This window comes from Opisthorchis viverrini (genome assembly GCF_000715545.1).
Source record: "Opisthorchis viverrini unplaced genomic scaffold opera_v5_170, whole genome shotgun sequence".
Taxonomy (NCBI): Eukaryota; Metazoa; Platyhelminthes; class Trematoda; order Opisthorchiida; family Opisthorchiidae; genus Opisthorchis; species Opisthorchis viverrini.
In genome coordinates, this window is record NW_008751826.1 from 96100 (window position 1) to 121839 (window position 25740).

The 25740-nt window shown below is 42.7% G+C and overlaps 1 protein-coding gene across 1 annotated transcript in view; it reads left to right on the forward strand.

Moving 5' to 3' along the window:
• Window positions 1-25651, forward strand: part of T265_14280 (hypothetical protein) — a gene marked incomplete at both ends in the record, with an annotated part of 60016 nt that extends 34365 nt beyond the window's left edge. Inside the window, 16 exons of the mRNA XM_009172927.1 lie at window positions 1431-1559; window positions 2448-2483; window positions 2525-2554; window positions 2604-2630; window positions 2844-2921; window positions 2999-3067; window positions 5192-5275; window positions 8482-8574; window positions 8610-8717; window positions 10571-10708; window positions 12591-12764; window positions 16011-16046; window positions 19629-19745; window positions 20642-20839; window positions 22225-22334; window positions 25071-25651. Coding sequence (XP_009171191.1) covers window positions 1431-1559; window positions 2448-2483; window positions 2525-2554; window positions 2604-2630; window positions 2844-2921; window positions 2999-3067; window positions 5192-5275; window positions 8482-8574; window positions 8610-8717; window positions 10571-10708; window positions 12591-12764; window positions 16011-16046; window positions 19629-19745; window positions 20642-20839; window positions 22225-22334; window positions 25071-25266 — 1623 coding nt within the window. The remainder of the gene's footprint in view (window positions 1-1430; window positions 1560-2447; window positions 2484-2524; window positions 2555-2603; window positions 2631-2843; window positions 2922-2998; window positions 3068-5191; window positions 5276-8481; window positions 8575-8609; window positions 8718-10570; window positions 10709-12590; window positions 12765-16010; window positions 16047-19628; window positions 19746-20641; window positions 20840-22224; window positions 22335-25070) is intronic.
• Between the last annotated feature and the right edge of the window lie 89 nt (window positions 25652-25740).

Sequence of the window (25740 nt, forward strand, 5' to 3'; positions counted from 1 at the left end):
TGCAATTACTCACGATATGATTCAGTTACTTTTAGGAGTGAGTGCTTTCGACGGTTGAGTTTTAGGAACGTCGTATGGTCATGCGTCGGTACCATCTCGTTTTAACCTCGTGGTATTCTGCGTGACTTTTCAATGGGTTTATTTCTCTTGATCATGAGAACCACAACTCACACTGCGTCTCAATGCCACATAAATAATTTTCTGAAGGTGTTATACAGGATCACCGATAGCTATATATATATATNGCACCTTTGACAGTTTGCACAGGACGCAATTATTGGTCATAAAGTCCTGCTCGAAATTCCAGAAACGGAATCTCATTGCTATGTATTCTGTATGCGGATTCCACCGTTCAGAAAACAACCCTTTTCATGCATTGCAGTAAAAATAAACACATTGTCCAGGAATTAGTTAACAAACTCAAGATTTGTGATCTAGACTTTTACACTACTCCGTCAACTTCATTTTTGTTCTCCCACAATTTGGATAGTAGAAGTCAACGGGAAAATTTCCTCCGTCACTATCCCTTTACTTTCCGGATTGTTCAGAGTGCTCAGAACAAGGGACTAAAGAGACATGAATCCTTTGGTGATAGCAAAATTGCAACCGATTGATTCAGAGTACATACAGGACAACCATAAAGTACATCTGCATGCACTTCAACCTAGTGTTCCGCGTTTCTCGACAATGTGGATTTGTTGCGTGAGAATAAAAAAACATGTTTCGAAGAGTTTGTTTCAGAGACGAACGCGAGGAGACTGGATTCATCCACCTGGCAGATTATTACGAGAACATCAAAAATATGATTGATCGTACATAGCTTATACGGTGAAACTGGGACTGTCAAAGTATTTAAAGTAGATCACCGATTCAGTTAGCTCTGTTAGGCAAGAACGGGTTCCTAGAAATTCACAGAAGAACTGTTCAGTTCAAGACAACCACAGCATGCAGAAAGAAACGTTGTACAGTGTGCAACTGTCAGAAATTTTACTGTTACTTTCAAAAAACGTTATCAAGAACAAGCGAGTTCTTCAGTAGCTAGTGATTTTTTGTTGTGCCACATATTCCCTTATCGACTAGACTTGAAATACAGTAGATTCGGTATCAGAATAGGGTTATCCAGTGGATTTCAAGCGGTTATGGCGTCAGGCACTTATGCTACAGATTTCCACTACTGGTTAGGGGAAGCTCTCTGATTCTGGTACTAGGACCATTCGGTGCTTGCTGAACACGGATAGACCTAACATCATAGGTACAGTGTTCCCCTACTTAAAATCAGCCTCCATGAAATGCGTTCATTTAAACATCGAAGCAGCCAGGGTTTTTTCTTACTGAAATCTTTGTCAGTTGAAATGGCTTTCGACAAATGAGAAATCCCGATGTAGCCCTATGTCTAAACAACCCCTACCAATGCATTCCGTTCCATATAGGGGATGTCATCGTTTGACGGGAAGAATGGAAGATCTCAGTCTGTTGATGGGCAACCCAAGAAACGAATATCTGCTCCTAGTGGATCAGCAGAATCGGTAACCGCAGATCAGCCTGTTCACATTCCAAAGGTGAGAACATGGTTTTTCTGAGGATCTTCGTGCAGGTGATAGTGCATTAGTTCTTTTGTGAAACATATCAAGCTTCTTAGAACACAAATATCTAACCTGAAGTACAATCCCCAGAACTTTGTGTTTGAAATGTAATACTGCTCAGCTCTAGAATTTTTGCGCATATTTTTTTTCATTTTTGAACTTTCACTGTCAATAGCCTCCCTTAAAAAGCAAGGTGCTAGTCTGTTTGGCAATTTTCCTCTTATGGCGTTTGGTCATGCTTCGTCAAAGATTATCCAACCAGGCTCCGTCGTTTGGTCCCAATGACTGATCGGCCGCAGTGAAACGACATTGGGTCACATCACCATAGATGGGCTTGATTTTTGTCATAGAATTTTACAAAGGGTTTCGGTACGCAGCTGGTGAATATGTTTGCAGCATTTTGCTCAAAATACAAGTTAAATGTACAGAAGCGTCCGCTTCATGAACCATACACACTAATGGAAACAGGTGTATGAGAAACTAGACAACAAAACGGAAAGATCAAGGAGCACAAACCACTCTACCGTATCCATGTGCCCATCAATATCTTCTCCCAGTTTGCAAGCGAATTGACAAATCCGGGAAACAGATAAACATTCTAACAGCCGCTACACCCTGACTACTCACTAGTAGTCAGTTTACTGTCTCAATTGTTTGAATAAAAACCCAGACTTGCATGCAAAAGTGGTGTAAGCACAACGTAACAGGCGCTCCAGACAACTATGAACAAAGGGGCCTAAGGTGTGAGTACACTTCAAGGCCAAAATGCCTTACCCCATTTGATTTTCTGTTTATAACACAAGAGCTACTCATCTATTTGATTCTTCCATCTGAAAAATCAAATTTTTGCACTTTTTCGTTTAGGTCTCCCAGCTAAACAGTTCATGTTTGAAGGAAGTGGTAAGCCTTTTCCAACTATGGCACTGAAATGACTCTTTTAGCTCGGTTGTGAAATTGTGCAAGCCTTGATGGTAAGTTGCTTCAGTCTAATTTGAACTGTATCGAATTCAATTGATCTAGGGACCCAAAGGAGATGTTGGATTGCCTGTAAGTCTTCTGCAAAGCTTGTTTTCGCACTTTTTTCTCATAAAACGAAGCGTTTCTTTTTTCAGCAGTTTTTGGGGAATGCTCATCAAGATCAACTTTTAATCGGTCTCAAGCTTCTTCGAACAAACCGTTGTTTTTTTTCGTTTTCTGATGATGAACTTCGGAGATATTTTTGTAGAGATGAATTCACTCAGCTGACATCAAACGTTTCAGGGATTACGAGGACCGCAAGGCATTCAAGGCCATTGTCCCATTCCACTGTGCTCTAGCCCAATGGTTATTTATGAACCGGTAAGTTCACTCGATATTAGTTCGCACCATCTATTGTCTTGGCGATTTAACCTTGTGATTTTTCTTACGTTCATCAGGGCCCTCCTGGACCTGCAGGTGGATGTGAACCATGTTCCGTATCATTGCGTGGTCCCCCAGGAGGTCAAGTAAGTTTGGAAAGCTATTTTTCTGTGTATGACACTGTCATTGTAATTTTGACAGACAGCTAATTTTGGGCAACAGAATGGAACTGAAGAATCTGGATCGGATATCCCGGCTTCCGGGGTCGTGAATGCCTAAGAAAACTCAGCCGACCAAGATCACCCTAGAATATGGGCTCATCAAAGAAACTACCATCGTCATACATTACAGCGGCTCCCTTGAATAAGCTCCATTCAAAAAGGAACCACCACCAATCAATATCATTCCACTCCACTCCATCTAGTGAGATTAGCTTTAAAAGTCATACTTTCCGAAAGATTATCTATCCACTTCCAAGCAAAGCTCATTATCAGCATCCTCTCTGATGCAACATATTTTCTCAAAAAAAAGATCAAGAGGCTGAATTTTTTTATTAGTTGGCTACTTGAACAATAACATTTTGCCGGCGCAGAGAGATGACTTCTCGATTCCTTTGACAATTGCTGACTGTTCCTGGCCTCTACGTACCACCCCCGACCTTTGTACCCATTACACTTCACATCACACTTTGTTTACTGTCGATTCTCGGCTTAGGCCCAAACTTTGTTCAATTCAGCAAGACTTGAAACCATACAGTATCGTGTGAACGAGCAGCCTACATATGATATGCCGCCCAACGAGTTAGGAACGCTTAAGCGTTTTCCTTGTGGCGGCCACCGAATGAAGAACATTATGAAAGATGAGATATTCCAAAGCGTGAATACATCTAAGAGGGCGATATTCGAGGTGCCCAAGTTTAACACCATATCAGTCAGTTCTTAACGAAACTTGCGAATTCGTTGTCGCTTGCAATATACACTCCAATCGATTCCGTTGCATTAGCCCAATGACGCAATTTTGGGCCCATGTTTGTTCGTTTGGGAAGCAAGAGGAAGGCAGGAAATTCTCACCCCATATATAAAGCAAACTGCCGAACTAGTCCGGCACTGATTCAGTAGTTTAGAAAGTTCTGCAAAAAACTTGCACCAAGTTCACACGGGTTCCTTTAGTACCTGCATATTCAGATAAGTCTGTCTGCATATCTTACTGTGTTTAGGAGCTACACTAATTTCAGTCTTATCGACCAGACAAGGACAGTTGGTTTGCTCTTATTTCACCGATTTCCAGTAATAAAGTCTTGGTCACATTTCACGGAATGAGTGTGTAGTGACCACGTGATGTAGCTTCTGTGATTGATCGATGATGTGAGAATTACGCACGCTACTGGTGGCTGATCGGATGGCAGTTGATCTGTTCGCCGAGCTTGGCAACTGGCTTGCAGACGTTTCGTCTCCAGTCGAGGAGACATCGTCAGTGCGCAGTTGAGTTCGCCAAGTTCGGCGGCCAGATCAACTGCCATCCGATCAGCCACCAGTAAATGCACCCGAGCTACCTATATTTCGACATACTCACGCTACTGTTCAACAGTTCGTGGCCGAAAGGTTAATTGATCAACCACGGATCGGAAGGTTGCGGATTAGAAACTACGCTTCACGAGGTGAGCCCTACTGAAGAATTCGAATAAGGACGAAACAGCCATACAGTGCTTTTCGGCTTCCCGACACAGACTGACTTCACTGACATGACGAAATCGTAGCTGAACAATGCGGGTTTGCCACAGTAGTTTGCACAACTCAATCAGGTTTTCTGCAGCGTGGTCGATAGACCATCATTGGGGGTCAAATCGTCTGGGTCCCTTACTTTGTGGCCTAATGGGTTTGAAAACTACCGTGCGCTTCATTCAGCTTCTCTTGTTGCATAACAACTCAGCCCGTCAGGATGGCGTGATGTCTGTTAGCTCAGATGAACATGCTGGTTGTTCTGGCTTTCCTTACCCTACCATACTATGTATAATTTATGGAAAAAATGATATTAAAGTACACAAACTGGTGTAAGACGGTTTTCGCCTTATTTGAATGGTAGTATGTGAGTCCGACAGTATATTACCCTAAAATTAGGTGTGTTCGACTTGACCGAAAAACCCAGTACTCAATTTATTGGACACTTTATGGTAACGATCGAGTCCCGCAAAGTGCTCAACTAAATTCATCTGCCATATTACGCTACTTCCACTCCTGTTAGTAGCCAGCAGTTAATGCTTTTCGTTTTAGGGAAATAAAGGAGATCAGGGAGAGTCTGGGACTTTGGAGATCGACAGAGTCAGGAATATTGTTTCGTTCACTGTGAAACAATGGGTGAGTCACTTGAGTGTAAAACAAACAGTATTTTCTGAATGGGATTTTGCGGGTAGCTTTGCACCCTAAGAATGGTTCGGATATCATAGGTATGGTCCGCCAGGCTACCGCACTAAAAATCAACCTAGGGCCACTCACACCAACTCCACCAGAAATAGACTGGGATCAAGTGAGGCCACAGCTTGCCGTTGTGCGATGTACTCTCCACATGTCAGTACCAAGGCCAAGCAGTGGGATCTAAGTACACTAGATTCTGTAGTTTATGCGTAAGTGAACAGTAGGAAATGATGTGGGATTTTCAAGAGATTCGTACAGTAATTTCGGTGAAGTTTGTGTTCCGAAGTCTATTTTGACCAAACGCGATAATGTGGCCACTCTGGTACATGCACTAATTGAAGACAACTAGTAAGTCAGAGTTCTGTATGGCACTGGCAATCCGTCTCTCTACCTGAGTCGTCCAGGAAGTTTGCATGAAATGCAGCAAAATCAGTTGAAAATGATTCAGAGTTATTTTTATCCGTCAACCTATAGCCGACGATCGTATTATCTGGAATTACCTACAAATCCGATGCTGGTATTTGCTAGTACCATTTGCATACCGAACCTTGATTGTCAACTGATCAGAGATTTGCAAAGTGATCCACTCCTCCGAAAAGTAGCCGTAGGCAATTGCGGAATTTGCGGAGGCGATATTCACATCACGCTTGAACAGTCCTCAACCTTCCCCTGCGTAATTATTCTGGTGATTCCACATTTAACAGGAGTAATTCTGGAGCTCTTATCAGAGCCCGAGCAGCGCCGGGATCCGAACTCCGGATATTTGAGATGCGAAGTAGTAGTTTTACCAGTATTCCACCAGCGCTCGCTGAACACACTTGAATTGTCACATCTGAACGGGCAAACATGTTCATGATTCAGTGTCTGTTTTCAAGCGCCTGCTAATTTTTATTGGGCTCAGTGAGAAAGCCCACCATAGGAAGCCTGTCAAGGGATAAATGAGCGAAGCACAACTCTGACAAACATGCACGCATAAAGTCAGCAGCAATTGACTGCAGCAACAACATGACTACTGATGAGTAGTTGGCTGTTCGTCTAAGTAGTGATGGCTCGTCACGCATTACCAGAGGACTAGCAAGCTAAGGGCTTGAAATTTGATCGGCTACCTTATGGCCAAGATGTAGTCAGATTCCGAAAACTACACATATATGATGCCATTCCTCCTTAGGTGTTTATAGAGAGGACCGATCAGTATACCCCAGTGACGGCAGGTAGATGGACCATACGTGCGGCTCAATAGAGGATGCCCATTTGTCAAGATGTGAGATTACGTAATGTAGTAGTCAGTCTGCACTGAAAAAGACCTTACAAAATTTACTTGGTATACTTTATATCAAGTGAAACGTTCCTTCCGATTCGGATACAGACAGATACAAATGTACCGTGGAATCAGATATAGGACAGTCACCCGGTTGTCGACTGAAAAAGGTGAGGTAAACCAAAATGCCCACACAGATAACAGGATTCACCGTCAAGCGAAGGAAGTTGTTGAAAGTAAAGTGCGCCGAAATCATATAAAACCTGACTCAGTTAACAGAAACAGTATGGGGCTCTTTTGGTGGAAATTCGGATCAAGCTGTTTATGGTACCTGGTCATAGTGTTTCTGGCAACAGAGAGGTGGGTTCAACCATCCAGTAACTTTGTTCTCAGATGCGATGTCCTCTGAATGAGTTCCATCGTTGTACACAACCACTAACCCACCGCTACGCACCACTACTCTCCCCAGCAACGTACTGATGATGTCACCTCGATTGGTGATGAAACATTTGCAATCAAATTGCCCAGCTTAGCGAACAAACAGCGAACGAACATCTACCCTAACTGAGCTACCAACATTTTCTTCCAGAGAGTTTTCAAGCTTCATCTACGCCTCAACGTCCAACCAGATTTACGCTTGCAGCATAGGAGCAACTGTCCGGAGCTGCAGTCCCTTTGGTTTACTCATTCTTTCGCCCCTGAAATTAAGGTTCCATAGTCTGCACAACCCGGGATCAATCCAGACGCGTAAAAGGCATTTTCCTAAGTGATTCTGTAGAAGAGTTAAGATATCTGTGGATGGCACTGTTTGATCAGATTGTCCATTCAATTTCCACCACATTTCGAACAATATGTCCACTGCGTGGAAACCATTCAGGGCCACTAAAGATCCGAATCAGACAATGGTCATTTCGGAGTCTGACCAACTACTCTGTCTATGGGCGTCCAGAAGCAGCAAACAGGATATAATTAACACTGAACACCATGCATCAATAGCATCTGACCGCTTCTCGAATTCGTTTAGCTACTTTTTTTATAGATGCTTGTTTGCCTGTCGACATTTTCGACTATTTGTCTATATAGTCATTTGTTCGATAGTGTTCTGTCTCCACAATCAGCATGGAAAAAGAAGATACTGCAGAGAGCCTGACAAGTCTCCTCAAACGTAAGCCGACATGCTAGGTATTGTTTGATCTGATCTGATCTAAAATTCCCCCCTTATCCCTGTCCAGTTACTTTGTTGAGCCCACAGTAATGAGCTCATTTTCAGTGCATATCCTGGGTCGTTCCCGGGTTCGAACTCCGAACATCTGTAATGTAATGCAAGCGTGGTACCACGGTTGCATCTGCGCGCCCTGTAAGCACCTGAATCGCCACGTTTGAACAAATGAACACGTTCATTTTTGAGCGGGATGACTAATTTGCCCGAAAGCTTGTACTATAACCAGAGCTTTCTGTTTGCCGCTCTCACTAGCTGTTCGCAAACGTGTGGTCGTTGAGTTCTGAAAAATGGAATTTGGGCCTAACCAGCGTTTCTAGTTGCATGCTGAAGTGTTCAGTACTTTGATTTAAATTTAACAACCGAAATCACTAGCCAGATTCGTGCATATCCGGGTCGTTCCCGGGTTCGAACTCCGAACATCTGTAATGTAATGCAAGCGTGGTACCACGGTTGCATCTGCGCGCCCTGTAAGCACCTGAATCGCCACGTTTGAACAAATGAACACGTTCATTTTTGAGCGGGATGACTAATTTGCCCGAAAGCTTGTACTATAACCAGAGCTTTCTGTTTGCCGCTCTCACTAGCTGTTCGCAAACGTGTGGTCGTTGAGTTCTGAAAAATGGAATTTGGGCCTAACCAGCGTTTCTAGTTGCATGCTGAAGTGTTCAGTACTTTGATTTAAATTTAACAACCGAAATCACTAGCCAGATTCGAGCTGGAAGTGAAAAATTACACCGAACTGCAATGTATGTCACAATACTGGTGAGTAAACATCTTGCTTCTAATCTTTCTTGGAGTTGGCAAAAATGCTGGCGGAGAAAACAGGAAGTACTAGAAAAGCTGGCACAGTTTCCCGGAAATTGCGCTCATTTATCAACACACTGGAGAGGAGAAAATTCCTCCGGGTGAGTTTGTGAGTAAAATGAATTTTTGCGGTGAGATTGCTGTGTAATTGCCTAGGTAGCAAAGCACGAAAATTATAGAGACCGTCAGTCGAGTATACTTAGTGTTTTATTTTTATACTAGTGAAAAACTGTGAGTAGTTGATTGTATGTGTTCCATATTTAGGATCATGGATTCCTAGACAGTGTCAAAGCAAACCTCTAATAGACTTATCTTTTGAGCTCCTAAAACAACCGGTCTCTTACAGATATCTTGTAACTGGGCAAAAAACCTGATCAAGAAAATTTCTTTTGATTTTCTTCACATCAAACTGTTGGACGAGTAGTAACATACCATCAAACTGTTGAACGAGTAGTAACATAAAAGAGTTTTCAATTAATTTTGAGGTTAAAATTGGGGTTTGTCGGACTAACTTTGGAAGACAATCCAAATCCGTACGCTTGCTCAGTAACTTGTTTCATGTTTTCATTCGCAAAATATTAACCGCTCCAAAGTTTCGTGACTCGATAGCGATTAGGTTAGTTGGGTGTTCTGTGATCTTAACCTTAGGCGTCTGTGTTACCTACTTCGTTTTCGTCTATCTGCAAAATATCCATCCATCTTAGTTGTTGGAAACTGCAGAGTCTACCAATGTACAAAAATGCTTCCATCTTTAGAGTGTGCCTCTTTGCAAGTTGTCGCGGTAAGATGAATTGTTTTGTCCACAATATCTCGCAGCTTAGAGAAGGAACGTTTTTAGGTAAAGTTCTCGGACCAAGAAAAGTCCCCTGGCGGGTTGTAGTACTCGTATTAGCAAATCTCCTCATATTACCAAAAATCCAAAATCAGCTCGGAAGAGTAATGACTCCACAAGATGAATGAAACTTTCGTCGGGAAGCTAATCAATACGTGATCACGTGTTGTGGTTTCCGTGTATAATGAGTGGTGCTATATTCCGTCTAAGCGAGAGCTAATCACACAGCTGATCAGCCAGTCGTGGTAAACGGTTGTGTTCAACCATTGGCTGGAGCATCGGGGGTTCAAAATTATTTGAGTTTAGTGAAATGCATACTATTGGTGATTCCAAACAGAGATAAAACAGATCTACAGTGCTTCTTGGCTTCTAAGTATACAATGGCTTCCCTGACAGGATGAAATATCTAGTAATAACGTTTTCATTGTGGCTGGTGTCTCGTTTTATCTCAGAAACCCTTAGCACCCTTCCACTGAAAAATGATATTCTGAAAATGTTCATCGGTGTGCAGGCAAATCCTTGTTTGCAAATCAGAATGGCTGTAACGAGAAGCTCAAATGAAGTCAAACCGAATCTATCATCCGCAATACGCTTCAACTAAACTGGTTGCTCAAAAATGTGCTCAAAAAACGAGGCGACATTTGTCGAGCAGCTTCACTGGAATAATATCATTAACAGTATATTCAGATGAGCCTCCGGTTAGCATTCAGTAAAGTTAAAAATGCGTATGTACAAAGGCACAAAGTACTACTAACGAAAATCAGGAAACTAGCGCTGTTTGATGAATACCAACAAGGGCGGAACCAATAGTGAAGTGACAAGATTTCCCATTACCCTTAAGAGTAAAGTAAAGTAAAGAGAATAAACGGCAGTACCTTTGACATATTTCCAACTGTAGCATGAGGAGGTCGGTTTGCAGCAAATGCACCTAGAAAATCATACGAATGAGGGCTCCTTGTGAGTCTCCAGCCAGTGCCAACGTAGTTTGCAGAGATACGTGTCTGTTGCAAAATTTCTTCAAATTGTCATTCAAGTGCGCATAATGATTGACAGAAATCAGGCCACAAAATTAGTCTCGTTTCTGGAAAATTCTATCAAATCTGTTCACCTACTTCTTTTCAGCGTAAGAAGTCCACTGGAAGGTTGCACCAAGCCGCGAACAGGAGACAACGTTTGCGTTTCAAACGGATCGATACTGGTGCCATCCGACCAAAAGTATCCACATTTTTTGACACACCGGGACAGCGAAAATTGCTTCCGGTAAATGGAAAAGTCTGTTTCATTCTGTACATGTCAGTTTAAGCCGATTATTCTTCTGTGGCGGCCGGCAAAATCCACACCAAACATATGAGCTACTACACATCAGAATAACCTCCCCAAGAGGGATCACCTTCAAGCCCCTCTCTCACATGGACTAAGTTACACTCAGATATTACAACAACCTGTCAATCCATAAAACCTGGGAATGCAAGGCACAATAGTTTTAGAGTTGTTACCTCAAATATCACTGGCCGAGTAGGTGGAATCGGCGTTTCTGCATAACCTAGCCGGACAAACAAGAGCTTTTAGAAGGTATTTTTATGTAAAGATTTCGTCTTGTCACTGAGGCTAATCTATATTGAAAAGCTGAGAACAGTATACGGCCGATTCGTCCTCACCGGGAGTCATCAGCGGTGCGTTCCTCGTGGAAGTCGGAGGGTTTCAAACCAATGACCTACCAGTCAGTGGTTGAACGCTTAACCCTTCGACCTTGAGTGGCCAGTGTGATTGGCTCCCAGTTTCGTTTGTTGCAGACGTTTACAAACTTGCACAAAGGTTGCACGGCGTCTCAACTCCATGAACACCAGGACTAAAGAGTAGCCAAACACATGCAGTAGGAAAAAGGGCAGTTAGCTTTCGGTAATCTGAGAAATATGAGCCGTCTTGAGGTCTCGTCTAAATATGGCACTGTCCAGCAGAAATAGCAGGCGTCAGTATATGGAGAGTGACATAGCCTGATCAGAGTAGCCCAAAGTGATAAACTATCCGGGAAAAACATTATCCACATACATGTTCCACGACTACACAGCACCACGATGCGGTCTCATATTCTTTTTCTGCCTGTCTACCGTTTTTGGGGTTTTTTGAGCCAAGTGATCAGTTTAAAATTCTTGTAGATTCTCAGTGAGGCTCCATTGGAATCACTTTAAGTTCCCTCGAATAGGAGCGAACTGGTTGTGATAAACACCTTTTGCCCTTTGCAACACCATACAAGGATGTCTTATTCTAATGAAAACACAATATAGACAGTTCGATTCTACCTTCTCATTCCCCCTATCCTGATGCAACTATTCTGATGAGTTCACAACGGGCACCAGCAACCAGAGAAGCTGGGAGCAGTAGTACCAACGTTGATGTTGCTGTCTTTGATTAGGATGATGATGATGCCAGAACAGCAGGAAGCTTGTTCAAACGACAATGATGTGAACATGAATTTTGCAGATCCTGGGGCCACCTAAAGTAGTACCAGATGTTGCTGTCTTTGATTAGGATGATGATGATGCCAGAACAGCAGGAAGCTTGTTCAAACGACAATGATGTGAACATGAATTTTGCAGATCCTGGGGCCACCTAAAACAAGCTGATTTGCCAAACAAACTTTGATCCAAGTGAAGTTTAACTTTCAGTTGGGACCAACCCTGACTGAAAAACTTTTGAGCGAATTGAATCTGAAATGCTAGCCACTGATTTCAGTTTTGTGATCGACAAAGTCAACCAAACTATGACAGCTTCAGGCTTATCTTCTCTACAGTCAGGAACCCGAAGTGGTGTGCGGTTGATCGAATAGAACTTACAGTGACCGTTGAGAACTACAAGCTACCAGCCAAAGCACACTTTAAACAACGAAATCGAACTGCTGAGTCGCTAGTTGAGTGTGTAAGTTATATTGAACTAAGAGCGACAGCTGATTGATCGTTTAAATTTTAAATAAACAATAATAAAAAATAATAAATAATATACTCTGATGACCTATACGCGTACTATTTGAAACGAATCACAATGTAACCTGGAAAAGCGCTCGCAGAAAGCTTTCTACCATAATCAAAAATCCAACAGAATAGGCGGTGACAGAGCTAACCAAAATACATACTTTTCGCTTCAGGTTATCATAGTGGACAGCATAACAGAACTGGAGATACGTGGTGCAAACTTAGGCATGGGTACCTTTATGGCAAGCTACCTAAACGGGACGGAACTTCCACCGCATGTTATCAGACCAATGGGCATGTTTATGAAGACAAATATTTTGAGAAATCAGTGGAAGCGCCTCTCACTGGTGAGTGCAACATGATATATAGTACATAATATATACATATAACATACAATATATCTTACGTAGAATATGCAAAATCAACTTGAAAATAACCTGATGGCTTTGTGATATATTTGAATCTTTGCGTATATGGCTTACTGATATTTAAGTTTGTACAGTTCTGCATTCAATATCCTAAGGTATATCGTCTTTGGTTCCTTCGCTTGACTGGAAAATTTGATTACGAACATTTCATCACCAGTCGAGGTGACATCATCAATACGCTGATAAGGAGGGGAGTGGAGAGCAGCGTTGGGGGGGACAATATACGCCACATGAGCTACCGAGAATTCTTCGCTAAATTTCCATTTTGTGGGCCCGATGACAGAGCTAAATGAATCTGGATCGAAAATCCTTTTTTACTTAGTATCACATCTCGTTTTAACCAAAAACGAATGGACCAGACACTGGCGTACCGCTAAGCTCCACTTCGTTTCCTTACTACGCACCGATGATGTCATCTGGATTGGTGATGAAGGTTTTGCCGATTGGCCAGCCCAGTGAACAAACCAACGACTGTCTACGCTACCTGGACCGACTTTGTCATCTCGATTGACGATGAAGCTTTTGCAGATTGGCCAGCCCAGAGAACAGACCAACGACCGTCTCGCCACCTGAGCTAGGAACGTTCTCCTCAATAACATATCTTAAGCTAGTCTGACAGCTAGCAACTTTCTACTCAATAACATATCTTAAGCTAGTCTGACAATGGCTTCCACAAACGATCCAAATCGTGGGTTAATCTGCAGTCTACCATGGAAATAATTCTGCATTCTACACTCCAGTCATCTTTTCGAATCAGTCCATTAGCTTAACAAAAATATTTGCTTTACAATAAACTTATAAACAAGGGGTCCCGATTTTCCAAAGCCAATCAGTGCACAATAGGCAGGACTAACATGAGGCGTAAAATCAATATGCCCGTATGGGTAACTATTCGTCACGTGACCTAACTAGTCGGTGCGGTGCACTAATCAGTATGAAAAAATGTAGAAAAAAACGAATCTTTTAAGGGTGGATTAGCAGCACACTGCTGAGTTTCATATGATAGTATGGACAACTGTTGTGCTCGACGCCAAAAACTCACTGGCCCCAGCCGGTAACCATACACTAATGAGCGGTCGAGATTAGATGCACCACTCGTAAGATTCTAATACAATTTAAAACGTTGTCGTGGTCCAAGGGCAATCTTTCGAGAACCACGTCCTTTCATAAATGACGATAAACGGTTTCAGTTCTGAAGATGTTTCCTTGTTCTCTAACGGATCAGGTCGCCGAAAAAGAAGCTGTCGGAGCTGTAAGCAAAAGAATAGCCCATGAATGAAAGCAAACGAAACGTATGCAAACTGAATAGATAGGAAGTTCCAGGTAACCAGTTGCTTCGTCTGAATGCTACTTTGAAGTATTTTGGGGAACCGGGGAAAATGCGTTCTGAAAAAGTAAACGCCGCATTTAAATCGAATGTGTCGTAGTTAACAAAATAATCGTCATGCAAGGTCAACACCTACTTCAGTGAGTCCTATCTTTAGACTGAACGAAGATAAAGGCTCCCTGTTTCAAAGAATCCTACATGAAAACAGATTAATGAATGTGGAAGCATGAAGGTGAAGGCGCCTCAGCATTCAGATGCAATAACCTCAGGGAAGAAAGAAGTATATTCAGTGTCAGAGATCCTTGTAGTGGATTTTTGATAATCCGGAAGGCTTCTGCTTGCGGAAAAGTCTAATACTCATTGGTTGATGGGAAGGGGGTATATAAAAACGAATAACGACTCCATATAACTCTTCAACATTTTACCGGTTTCAAAAAACTGTGGTTTGCTAACCACGGTATTCAGTTACTGGATCTGCCAATTCGTAGTCCTGATCATAATCCCGGCGAAAGAGTCTGAGAAATCATGCCAGTATTGGTTTTGGTTTGAAAATCACTTCATATTTTCCGCCCATTTCTAAACGTCCATCATCTTCCACAGTTTCCCTAACGGATATTTTGACCTTGAGCCAAATTTTCACGCCATCAACTTTCGTCCAATCACAGTGCGGTATTCCCTGGTCACCATCTTCATCAGGGGTTGAACCAGTTAGAGCAGCCTGTCCTTACTCATTCGATCTTCAGTGCCACTGTCACAATGTGCCTTAGGAGCCACCTAAACAGGCAAAAATTTTATTCATTCGTCCTATGGTAGAGAGACGTTTGGATGCGCATCAAACACATAGAAATATTTATTGTGGACCGAAATTTGGTGAGGAAATTTCTCTTCTTAAACTTGTGTGCCGCTTGCAGTTATTGAATGTACTTTTGGTTCAACGGGACGGTCATTGTTCATGAGTCGTAGGAAGACGTTTTCCGATTTCTCAAATGAGAAGAATCTATTAAATATTAATTAGTGTTGCTTTTTGATTGGCGATCAGATGGTAGTTGGTTTGTTTACCAAGCCTGACAACTGATTGGCAACCGTTTCGTTTCCATGCCAGGAGACATTTCTGCTCGCATGGTGATGGGACGTTTGCAGGCCGATTCCCAACTCGACAAACAGATAAACAGATAAACTGCCGCCCGATTAACAGAGAATAAAGCTACACAAGCTACGAATATTTGGATACATTGTCTGTACTGATATCTGAAAAGTGTGCGCTGAGACTGCGACAATACTGAAGTGATATTCCAAACCTCATCGAATACGCTGCAGATACCAAATGCAGGAATGTACGTAGCCATTTTCCAAATTAATGAATCTTAGGGGCAAAGACCATTGTGCACTATTAGCGGTATAAAACAGCAATTCAGCCCATATTGTATAGCCTCCTAGTGATCATAGCAGTCTGTCTTATCGACACGTTAACTGGGACCGTAAACCCGTATATTGATTTTAAAATCCAGCAACTTACTAGAGAACAAGTTGAGCTTAGTGGGTGAACGTATGCTATCCAATATTCTAACCAGCAGACGCACATAACAAATCAGAAGGTCACGCGGAATCGTATGAATGACTAGCTTTGTGCACCCCTACGGATTTCAAGACCTACTCATTATCCAGCAGTCTCACATTTGTTCCTATTCTACCATATTAGGGTTCTGAATTTTCTGATGTGAAATCTTCAAGTGGGACAATTTTATCCCTGAAGTGATATTTTTTTACATCTCGGGGGTTCCTGTTATCAAACGTCAGCCACTTAATAAATCCTGTTTAAATCTTACGCTTTTTTGCAGAGCCTTGATCAAGAAGTCGTCTACGGAAACCCAAAAGTAAGTGCTAGGACTCTTAACCCTCATTTCCTTTAATAAATCTTTGGGATAGGTTTTGCGCTAGTAACAGCGATTCGTTTTTCTCCGAATTATAAAAACTGCACCTCTGGACATGCACGCAAAATTTTTCCCTATTCGCTATGATCCCCCTATATATTGCCGGGCGTCACGGCACCTTGCGTCGGAGAATTCCCAGAAGTAATTCGTTGATAGCCTGCGGAAGTTACTTAACTAATGTCAGGACGGTTGCTCGATCATACTAGCACCGCTCTGCAGTCCACTCGACGGACTGTCGTACTACATGCCTTCTGTTTCAAGTTTAACGTCCACAGCCAACTCATCCGTAACTCGGCCGTAAAGTAGAAAGCACTGTTCGACAGTGCCGTTGGCTTCTCTCTTTATAATAAGACACTTCCCGGGTGTTGGTTTGCCAATCCGTCAACCCGTTTTCTTGGAGTATTCCGATGGAAATATTGATCATCTACATGTAATAACTGAAAAAAAACAGAAACCTCTTTGGACCACAATGGCCGCAGTGAAGAACCAAGAGATGTCAGTCACAGGGCTTCCAAGGGCGCCAATCAACAGACGGGAGCAGGGTGCCGAACTCCAACATCAAGTGGTCGCCGACCAATCAGGACTTGGGATGACAAGAGCCAGGATAAACAGTGCAAGAGCAAAATTAATCGCTTTGCGAGCAGAAAAGTCGGTTGCAGCGTTATTACACGTGTAAAACAAATTACTAGGATGACTTTCATAGGTTCTCTTTCCGAGCGCGACACGCACATGACATTCGCATAAATGTAGAGAAGACAGCTGGGCCGAAAACTAAGACATGAAAGGAAAATCGGACTGGTAGACCTGGGTTATCCCAATGCGGTTGAATAGTGCTCAAACGGTGTTCATGAACTGGGAACGTGTACCAGATGGCCGTTATCTTAACAAAACAAGAAGGGTCATACTCACTGGATCAAGCGATGACGCGATTGTGAAACCAAATGCTGATCGATATCTCACCAGTCTGTACTCAAAACAACCGCGATTGTACTTGCATACCTGCTGGGCAAAGCGGTGACGCTAAGCATACATGCCTAACCTCAACGAATTCCGCACTGGATGCGTACTCCGTCTTGTCATCCTTAAAGCATTGCCGCTTGTCCTCCTCTTAACGGTAAATTGTCTTAAGACAAGTCCAGCTTCCAAAACGATAATCGGAACAATCATATATGTTGCCTAATTAACTCTGTCTACATTGAATCCCCGGCAGTCAAAGAGTTTTGAATAAATTATAGGGTACTGTTGTTTGTAAGCGAAATAGTTGGGCATGGATCTATGAGAGGTGTATTGGAATAGGACTGACTACGGGGTTTCTGACAATGATCGTATTAAATATTGTGATGTAATTGTGCCGATTTTTATGTTTCAGCTGACCTCTGATTTCGACATTAGTAAATAGGATAAAACCGGGCAGAAAGGTCGAATAGTAATAAAAGAAAATGGCCCCCTGTGCGGGATGATGGTGTTTCCAACGCTCTTGTAAACCTCGCTTCGCCTCACATAGGTAGCCAATAAGCAAATCAATACTAGCATTTCAAAACCCAAACTGTAACTGGGAGGCAAACAGTATAAAACCGGGCCAGGCGAACTCAGATCTTTTTAAGAACTAGGAGCTGACTTAATAGGGCAATTACTGAGGCTTTAAGTTGTGTTCACAAATGGGTCTTGCACTCATTGCCATGGTTTATTAAACTGTAGTAACGTCAGTCCGATGGCTATGGGTAGTGAGATGGATGCCGACGGAACACGTCATTCAGACAAAAACGCTTGTTTTAAACAGTTCAAGGTGAACGTGGGAACATTTACTGTTACGCACTCCCCGCGTCTCGTGCTGGCCATCACCATAGTGACAGTCGGGACAACGAGATAGGCGGTTCGTCTAAGTCTACCATCCTGGCGCTGATATACGGAAGTAGATGGTCATATGATTTCGGCTTAATGTCAGAGTCCTTTATTAGTACGTGAGATGACTGCTCGGATTCGATCCTCATCGGGTACCCAGAGAAAATGTTGCACTCTACGGTCGGCCGCCTGTATATGTTGCATGAGCCCGGGTGACTTCGTTTCATTTGATGAAGTGTGTGTCCCTCGGTGGCTACCTACAATGCGGGTGCTCTGAGTGGGGTCGTCCAACTATCACGGGACAGATAAGCTAAATATGTTAGCCACTTCCGAACATAAAACAATTGTAAGAGCCCTTCTAGTGTAGGTACTTAGGTATTCATTCCTAATTCACGACTGCCACTTGATCACTATTCAGTCACGTTGAGATAACGTGAGTGAGCTGTCTGACTGTACTACCTTGTCGTGCCTTTTGGTCCAACTGAATCCCATACTTTCATGAGAGCTTGCTGTGTGTACCGAACTAAAAAAGAGAGCATTCGAATCACATTCAAGTGATTTATTTTCCACGACGACGAGTTTGTGCAAAATATTTGAATTCAGCACACATATCCAAAAGGGGGTTGTGGAGCGAGATGGGACTAATTGAATTACTCAAAATTACGAGAAAGTAGGATAAATTCCGACTCACTTCGCGTACAAAAAAATCTCAGTTGGGCTTCATACTATCAGGTTGGCACATTGCGAAATTCCAAAGTAGCTCAGAGGGAGAATCACTTCACAAGATACGTGGAACTTTCATCTGAGGAATTGCCACTCGAGAAGCCAATCAACAGGTGGGCACGAGACCTGACATTATCTCAAGAGCTTATCCAAGTGACAGCTAACCACACTGCTGATCAGCCGCCTCTGCTTGTACGGTCTGGAAAGTCACTGGTTAGAAACTCTGAGCTTGGTAAGATGCGCAGTGACGATGATTCCCCATAGGGATGGAACAGGTGTACAATTCTACCCGGCTTTTCAAAATAGATCGGCTTTGCTGACGGAAGAAATCTCAACTGAAAATTTTGAATGTCAGCAACCGCTGTCCGTTCACCTTGCGGCACTGGGTCATCAAACACTTAGAGGACAGGTCAAAACTCTGGTTTCGTTCCGAATGGACTGGCCTTTGGCCTTGGATATTCAAGGACAGATCAGACTGATTTAAATGTACTGTATCAGATCGAGAGTCCGGAGTTTAAACGCCGGCATGGTCAATGGGCTAATGAGCTCTGATAAGAGCGAAACTCAAGTCCAGTGTTTTTCCCCTTGGTATGTACTCCCATAATAATTGCACCAGGATCGGAGGAAGTCTGTTCATTTTAGGATGCTGAATCCCGATGTTGGTGACATGGAGAACAAGCCACAAAGAATTTTTGTCAACCTTATTAGTAGCATCACGTAAATAAGAACTTGTTTACGATTTTGTCTAGGTAGGTGTTGCGTTTCAACGGGGAAACCATGCAAAGCAATATCAGATTACTTGTAGAACGCCTGGTTCATCTGTTCCATATATACAATACTTATCTCGAAAGATCAGCAATGCCTTTCTACACGGAGATTTAATTGTACGGTTATTCCGGAATGAAATCCACACTGTTGTTTTCGTGGTATGATGTGTCGATTGTCACTGATATTGTCTAGTTTACACTACGGATTTCGGTGTCTCTGTATGTTCGCCGTTACCTCTGTCAGCGACGCAGGTTATCAAGTTTAGACCACCATTCTCTCGAGCTGAACTTACCATCTGCGCGTCTACGAGTGAGTTATCACAATCAAGCAAATGTTCCCCAATTTACGCATGCCTTGTCACCGATTTCGATTAAAGTTACTAGTTTTTATCGATGCCATTTTGTACTGGTATGGTTTGTCCATGTGCTTTCTGCTTGGCTTTCTTACATAATGTTTTGCCTCCATCGTCCATGGGAGAAACTAACGCGCACTTCTCTTCAACATGCTAATGCATGCATCCCTCTACACTCCTCCTCATTATGAATTTGAATTTCCTGAAGTGAAGTGAATGAAGATTGTTCATGAAGGTGTCTTTGCTACATTAGCTGTTTCACTACGAGCTATGTACCATTTCCTACCATCCAAGTCATCGCTGGCACGCTTCAGTAGTCATCGCTTGCTATATCAGCATGCAGAATGCGTACCACGTGGTCACGTGTTAACTAGCTGATCGACTAACTACTCTGATGAGCTTTACTCATCTTGTGAAATTATTCTTTTCCTGAGCTACTTACAGATTTTTAGTAGTGTGAGGACAAGACAGCTGTGCATCAGCTACGTCCCCTCTTCAGGGGGGAGTTACTGAAATATGGTAAGTCGCCTGTTTCGCTGGTTCATGAGGTTACTCACTATATCACCAAGAATCATTTCAAGAAACCACGGAATTGGAGTTTAAACTAGATGCTGGAAAAACTAATTGTGGTCATTTCTCGGAAAGGGCTACTTCTCAAGTGGATGCATGCAAATGACCCAGTCAACCGGACGGTCAATACAGTCAAATCCCACATTCTGTATCTCTTCTTAGTTATGTGATCAACAAGCCGAAATGTCTCTGTGAATCTTATCTAATAAAACCGAAGGTTATTTGATGTTCCTAATTTCAACCCCTTCCCTTCTGTCTTTTTCATCCATTAAACAAACGCCAGCTCATCCTTGCATTCTATCCGTACGCAGTCAGAGGTGGAGAATTTCTGGGCTGGTACGGAGCGGACGCTTTATGTCGTGAATACGGAGAGCATCGCTTGGGAATAACCGGATTCCGTGTTTTTCTTTCGGATCAGAATTTGCCGCTGGAACAAATTCTACCATGGAGATTGCTACGTGTGCCCATAGTCAATCTGGCCGTAAGTGGTCACTGAGGTTCATGCAGAGAACCGGGCCGTGTGGTTAAAAATATTTTACTGTTAGCTAGACAGTACATATATGTGTCGTCATTATGTAACGGGTGGTGCACCACTAAGCGTGCATCATAAGCGTGATATTTCGGCTGGTTAGGAATTACGTTCGACTTTGGCGTTGACGCTAAACTTCTTCAAACGGGGCTACCTGTCGTCCACTAGAACCATTTTGCTTAACAAGGCACACTGCTGGAAATCAGTTGACCTGAATCACCCAACACCACACATGAAATTATTTTGTTTGTAACAGATTACTGGGTGTCATGATCACTGTGTCCTGCTCTGAGAAGTGATCGCTGAACTAGGCAGTTTGATTGCAAACATTTCATCGCCGCTCTTGGTGACAACACCGTTGCTCCGCTCGTTGACGGGCGAGTGAGGCGGTGCGTCAGTGGTTGCGCGTGGAGTAGTCGTGTGTGCACGTTTAGGTACGTGCTGCTAGCCGGAGCCGACAGTCGACCATGATTGGTTATTCGGTAAGACAGTTCTATTGGTTGGTCTGTTGACATGTGTTCTGAATGGTCGGTGACTACGTGACCCTTAAGTTTGGCCTCCGATACTCTCGTCCACTGACTGGTGATCGAGAGGGCCCCGCCCTTCACCTTAGTAGAATTCACTTTAGGACCTTTGTTGACGTGAGTTCCCGGCGTTTCCCGTTTTCCCTATTTTTTAATCCGATTTTCATAATCTTTCGTTCAGGCTTCGGTCCTTTGAAAGTAGTGGTGCATAAATCAGATTTATTTCAACGTGTCACTTTATCTCCTAACGGCACACCGATGTTCTCACTTTGATTGGCAATCAAAGTGTCCATCGCAGTGAAACAAGCGACTACGTTCTACGCTACCTGAACTACCAACATTCCCCCCAATTTTCTGATAAAATTTTGCCCGGACCAGTGGATATTTTTTTATCTTTGTTACAGTAACAGAGCTGGTGGTAACTGGTTCGTTAGTCTGACATATTTTCTACGTGAATATGTCCCTATCTTGCCTTAGACTTCTAAACTGCTCGTTTGCACGCTAACCTGGGTGACTGGGCGAAAATCTCATTTAGAAGTGACCATGAACAGTCGTGCACATCGTGGAGGATAGAAGTTAGCGATTTTATCATTCCGTGCACTTTTGTGCGGTTACATCCCTGCAGGGAACACCTCCATGCACTTATGATAGTTATGTGAAATGTTGCACAACACAGATGTAAAAAAACTGCTACCGATTACTTTTACTATGTAATTCATTAGAAATAACTGCATCTATAGGGACTCTGTCAATCAGCTACTCTAAACATTCTTGCTGACTTGTCCAAAGCCCACTTGTGTTTCTTCTTCGCAGGGTGCCACACTCTTCCGTAATCTGAAAGAATTCCTTTACGGATTACCACCGTATGCCAACGAACCTATCTACGATCTGGATGGTATGCCAAACACAGAGGAAACGGATCAGTAAGTCCGTATGATTTTGCGTAGTTATGGGAAGTTGGAGAGGTCTGGTGAGTCCCCCTATTACTGTATGTGAGGTACCAGTCGTCTACCAAGGTCATCATCCAACTAGGACAATGTAACCCGTTACCGTGATGAACCTATTGATCGGGATAAGATTGTCCCCATTCCTTTACAATCATGACTTGAAAGAGTTTCAGATCTCATATTCTTTCAATCTGCGTGGCTTGGCAGGGAAGTGTAAATCCCATTACCAACAAACTCAGCTGCGCTTGTCATTATCGCATTCCTACATGGGAACCCCGAGAAGGGCCACATCAATCTAGGAGGTACTGTCAGACATGGTCCAGCCACGGTTTCAGTAGCCCTCGTGCATTCAAGCTATTGCCCTCAGTACATAGCTCCCTGTCTAATCCCCCAATCAAAATTCCACCGACAGCTGTGTATCTCTCCACCAATTTATCAGCCCACGCCTCGAATGCGATGAAGATGATGATGATGATGATGGTGATGGTGATGAGGATAATGATCTGCGAATTCTGACAACTGTAAAGCTAGAGAATTTGATCGAACACTTCTATATAGGGACAAGTTGTCTGCGTATCGGTGGGATTATGGATGTGTTTTCCTACATTCTACCAGGTTCTGAATATCTTTGTTTGCAACTATCGTGTAGTTTTGAATCTCTTTCTTTATGCTGCCTCAGGAGAAACGGTTTAAACCGGTCTGTTTGCGATGCCCAATGGAGCCATACTGAGCTTCCAAAGTGTTGAGTCAATTCATTATGACCGGCTTTAGTCTTCAGCAGATTAAATATGCTGAAAAACAAGTCGGTAAAACGAGTATAATGTTTGTGAAACAGAAGGGCTTTACCAAACTTTTGAGATGATAAGAAACCAAGATGCCCAAGTAAAACAGAAGCGCCTCGCATGATGAATCAAAGGCGCCTGGCCCCCTCTATCCCATTTGTTAATACGAACAGAAGCCTAAAATCTAGGAAGCTTAAAAGGCCATTTTATTTGTTCTTACCATTTAAAGATGATCATGTAGCCAATGTTACTAGGTAGGAACTAAATTTGGCCTTAAATTTTGTGCATAAAAGTGGAAATCCACACAAACCTCAAACTGACAATGGGATCGTTCTCCCATGGCGCAAGTGTAATTAGACGGACTTGTCTACCGCAAAGTCAGCTGATAACTCCACTGTGACTGTAGAAGCAGAAGAGAAAGTGGTCCATCAGAGTGTTGGACCAAACAAACACCACGGTACATCTCTGAAGCAGGTGTGCAGCTCACTCAAAAGGGTCACCACTTAAGACCATCCACTATTGCCAACCGCACTCCACAACCAGATTATCAGGTGAATCCGAATGATATTTTTTCGTGTGCTGCTGTGGTTCAAACAGCTTCAACCTTTGAGACCTTGACCGTCCGAATTAACACAGAAAAATTGAAGCTTTAATCGCGTAAACCTATTCTAGTTGTTCCTGTCTGTTCCTTCCACCTAAGTAATAAGGCTTTCTTGTTAGAGATCTGCACTTTTCGCCATCCCTGCATGAGGAGAATGATACAATTGGCAGTCTTTCAAAACATATGACTTCTGGGGGTAGAAAGACTAATTTTTTCCAAAACAATAAATTCATGCGTAAGCAGTGGAGGCAGTTCTATTGGATAAGCACCGTTTCTCGATCGTTGCTTGACCTTAACTGTCGAAGGTTATCTTCTTCTTACAGAAGAATAATCTCAGATTTCCAGCATGGATATTTTTTGGGACACTTGGTATAAACAGACGTTTCTCCCGGATCCTTGTGACCGATCCAATTATACGAAGACCACCTCCGACAAACGAGTCACTTAAGAGTTATTCAGTACTCTTTGGAAACTGTATAAGCACGGGCCCTCAAACCCGCAAGGACCAGGTCAGCCAAACTGGTGAGGAAACGTTTTCAATCCAACTGCCAATCTCCTCGAACAGACCGACAACCAAACATCCAAACACTTGGACAGGCAATTAATTATTAATCAGAATTTTGAAGTTGCTTGGGACACACTTAAGCATGAAGTCAGGAAAGTACACGAGACACCTGAAAATAGCCTGACATTATGGAGGTTATGGAGACTGAAGTAAAATGTTTGAGTACATCAGCCACAATTGTAGTATCCTGAATAGTAATAATACTAACAATGATAATAATGGGGCTAAATTCACTAAACACAGTAAGACAGAAGTAAGTGTTTGAGTACGTCAGCCACAATTGTAGTATCCTGGATAGTAATAATACTAACAATGATAATAATGGGGCTAAATTCACTAAACACAGTAAGACTTGATTCACTGAACATCAGCAAACCGTGATATAGATGCGACTCGGATAACACTCGTCGCCTACTTCAATCAACAAGCACTAAACGCAATAGATGATGACGTGAAAAGTTCACTTCGGGTTGTATAGGTATCACGGTAGCAGATTCTGGGTCATTCTGAGTAATTCTGTTTCAAGTCTTCAATGCTACCTAAGTACGTTGCTACATTTTTCTGGAGGAGTGATCTCTGGTTAGTGGGAAGTTCTTAAGAAGAGTTTATGTACTCTGTCACTTTTCTTGTGGCTATGTTCACCTATGTACGAAAAACAGCACTATTTTTCAGATTGCTTGTTATTGAAACTTCTCGTGGTTAGTCCGGCCCAGCATCCATCAATTCATTCAAGTCATCATTGTTTTTTTTGCTTTCTTCCGTAGAAAACTGTTTTGGTTCGGTTTTGGGGACAATTATTCTTGTAAACACTGGTCGTCAAACGGTTCTGATGACTGGGCTCTGGTTTGGTCTATGAATCATCGAATACGCCATGCGCAAACATCGTTTTCACGGTGCACTGATTCGAATTATCTGCTTTGCTACAAGTTGGCCGTGAATCCCAACCTCCAGTATTTGTAATCGGATCCTGTTTCGAACAATCGAATGGACAAACTTTTCCTGGAATCCCCAGTTTTCCGACACAGTGGCTCTCTGAAACAACGCCGGAGTCGAACATGTGCATCTTTTGCTCCATCCCGTGAAGTGTGACTGTTAAAACGCATTCTTAAGCTAAAAGTATTTATCATAAGAAAAGACATACTCAGTTATCAACATCAGAGACTACTTATCATTGATACATTCAGGCAAATCTTCCCAAAGTTTTTGAAGTCCTCTTGTTCTTTCTTCACGCAGACGGTTTCTGTAAAGAACAACAAGAAAATAAGCATGAATTTGTTTTTCTCTGTGACAAGAGCTAACCTTTATTCTTCATCCTGCACAACTCAGAGATATACATCCATTTGCTGCATTCGTTATGTGGTTCTCAGTTCTCTTGGGAACTGGAAAACTAGATCATGCAGTGACAATGATCTGGTTAAACGAAAAGAGACGCAG